The 2588-nt window shown below is 36.4% G+C and overlaps 1 protein-coding gene across 1 annotated transcript; it reads left to right on the top strand.

Annotated features, from left to right (window-relative positions):
* Positions 1 to 1293: 1293 nt before the first annotated feature.
* LOC149242618 (F-box/kelch-repeat protein At1g15670-like) lies at positions 1294 to 1860 on the top strand. The gene has a single exon (XM_089370904.1). It carries the CDS (start codon positions 1294 to 1296, stop codon positions 1858 to 1860), a length of 567 nt encoding a protein of 188 aa, XP_089227030.1.
* Positions 1861 to 2588: the final 728 nt, after the last annotated feature.

A 2588-nucleotide genomic window follows, 5' to 3' on the forward strand; every position in this document is an offset into this window, starting at 1 on the left:
GAACGACAGACGAAGATAATATATCAGAGCCGCGCAGAGGAAAGCACGTCGCAAGGGAAGAGGGCCGTCGGAGAGAAGGGAAACAGATGCCGGAGTCGAAACCGCACCACCGGCAATCGGATTCGATGAACAGCAAACCCCACCGACGAAGCAACCCCCGGCACAGAACTTTGCCACACGACGGGAAGGAGCACCAAGCGAAGGTGGGAGGATGGTCCGAAAGCCTCACCAGAGGTAGGCCCTGCCGCTGCATGCGCGAAAGCAGCAGACCAGAGCCAAGTAAACCCTAGCAGTAGCCACCCGAAATCCTCAAGAAATTCGTTGTGGCGTATTACTTATCAATGTTTACATTTAATAATACTCCAAAGAAAAACAAATCATTTCACTAATTATTCCTATTTAATATAGATAAACAAATAATAAATATATTTGAAAAATAATCTATATAGCATGTAATATAGTGCAGTCATGTTATTGTTTTGAGATTGTTAAAGTGATTAAGCATGTTACATAAAACATTTGTCTACATATTAACTAAAAAATTATATTTAGTATTTCTTTACATTTAGATAGATTCAAAATTTAATTTTTTACATTTTCATATATATATTTTTAATTTTATTTATAAAAAAAAAAAAATAACAAAAAAATATAAAGTTATCAAAAAAAAGTAATCTTAAAAAGCACCATTTAACAATAAACCCACCAGATTTAAAAATAAAAATAAAATATTTCAATTTTAACTCTATTATATTAGTAGTAATAATAAAAAACTATTATTTTAACCAAAACTGTATGCACACATGCCAACAATAACTAGATTTGAAAAACTAAAATTAAAAATATATAAATTTCACCTTGATTATATTAATATATAAATCAAATTAATAAATCGTCAGGGTATGAATAAAGAATATTTGATCACTTAAGTTTTCTAAACCACTGGTGGATAGCTTCAGTTCTCTTAGTGGATAGCTGCAGTTCTGTTGGGCACAAATTTGATAGCTCCAATTCTTAGGCGCTAGTGATAGCTCATTCTGCTCATATATTTAACTTCACTTTCATCTTTCCACTTTCACTTTCACTTTTGGAACATTATCTGTCTGTAATAAACTTGAACGAGGAAATAGGTGTCTGTCTTTTGTTTGAAGTGTTGCGATGGAAGTTATTCCAAATGACCTCGTTCGATGTTGTTTGTTGAGAGTGCCTTACTCATCACACCATAAGCTAAAAACTGTGTGCACAAGTTGGCAAGCTAGGCTGAGTAACTCTAAATTTTATACCGACAGAAAGATGTGTGGAGCCAGGGAGCATCTCCTTTGCTTCATCCAAATGCATCAGAGGGTTGACATTTTCTGCACAGTAAAGGTGTACGACCCTGTGACGGGCACCTCTGTGACGGGACCTCCAATCCACGATCCAGACATTGTTAGAGCCACACCACTGTGTCGGTGCGCTGGTGTGAATGGGAAACTGCTTCTCATTGGCGGATTCTACCACTATAGGAAGAGGGTATACGTTTATGACTTTGTATCTGCCACATGGAGCCGCCAAGCTGACATGCCTACAACTAGATACTCTTTTGGTTGTTCTGTCTCTTCTGCCAATGGACTTGTCTACGTGGCCGGCGATATCGATGACGATGGCACTACCCTGGCTTCTGCAGAAGTTAATAACGTGGCCGAAGACAAGTGGGATATTCTGCCTCCTATGAACCACGGTGTTTTCATGGACGGTAAATTCATGGTGTTAGGTGGAGGCCAGTTCAACGGAAATGCAGAGGTTTTCCATCCGACAACGCGGAGGTGGAGAAGCCGGGAAGATAGGGAAGTGGAGAAGTTGTGGTGTTGTTTCTTTTAATGGAAGAGTTATATAGATTCACGAAAGAAGAAGTAATATGTAGGATGGTGCGAAAAGCATTTGGACACCTGCGGCTTTTCTGCGGCAACATTTTGTCGATTTTCCATGTGCTACACAATGGCGCCACTATATTTTTTTAAGCGGAACCGCCACTCGCACATGGGTCTCGTATTTGTTCAACCCGTCAGTGGCTCACTGGTGTTTATGAGGAAGGTTCTACCTTGATCAAACATGCAACAGTCGTAGACATTTGAATGGAATGAGTTATCCCACCTGACTTATATAGGTTGAAGTGTTTGTCCGTTCAATTCAAAGTTATCATAAAATTCTCTTAAATTATCTAAATTTTATATATTTGTTGGTAGTTTGATTTTTCTTAAATTATTTAAATTTTATATATTTATGGTATTGTGACTTTTAATGCCGTTATAATAGTCAGACATTTTCATTTTCAGTTGAGTAAAACAGGTAAGTATTTTAATTTTTATATTTTTTTTTAAAAGGTAATATAAAATGATTTATAAATTTGCAAATAGGGAATTTATAGAAAAGAAATCACAATTTCTAATCTTAATTATGAAAAATGTGTTGTCTTTCTAATCTTCTAGTATGTGGGGTGTGTTATTGTTACTTCAACTTCTTGAATAGAAGATGGAGGCATGAATAAGAGTATTAGAATAAGAGCTTCTTCAAACTCATATATCTTCTTTTAGCCATTTAAATTTTTA

The sequence above is a fragment of the Pinus tabuliformis genome, chromosome 8 (genome assembly GCF_031772625.1).
Source record: "Pinus tabuliformis cultivar Carrire ecotype Pingquan chromosome 8, CPIR1, whole genome shotgun sequence".
NCBI lineage: Eukaryota > Viridiplantae > Streptophyta > Pinopsida > Pinales > Pinaceae > Pinus > Pinus tabuliformis.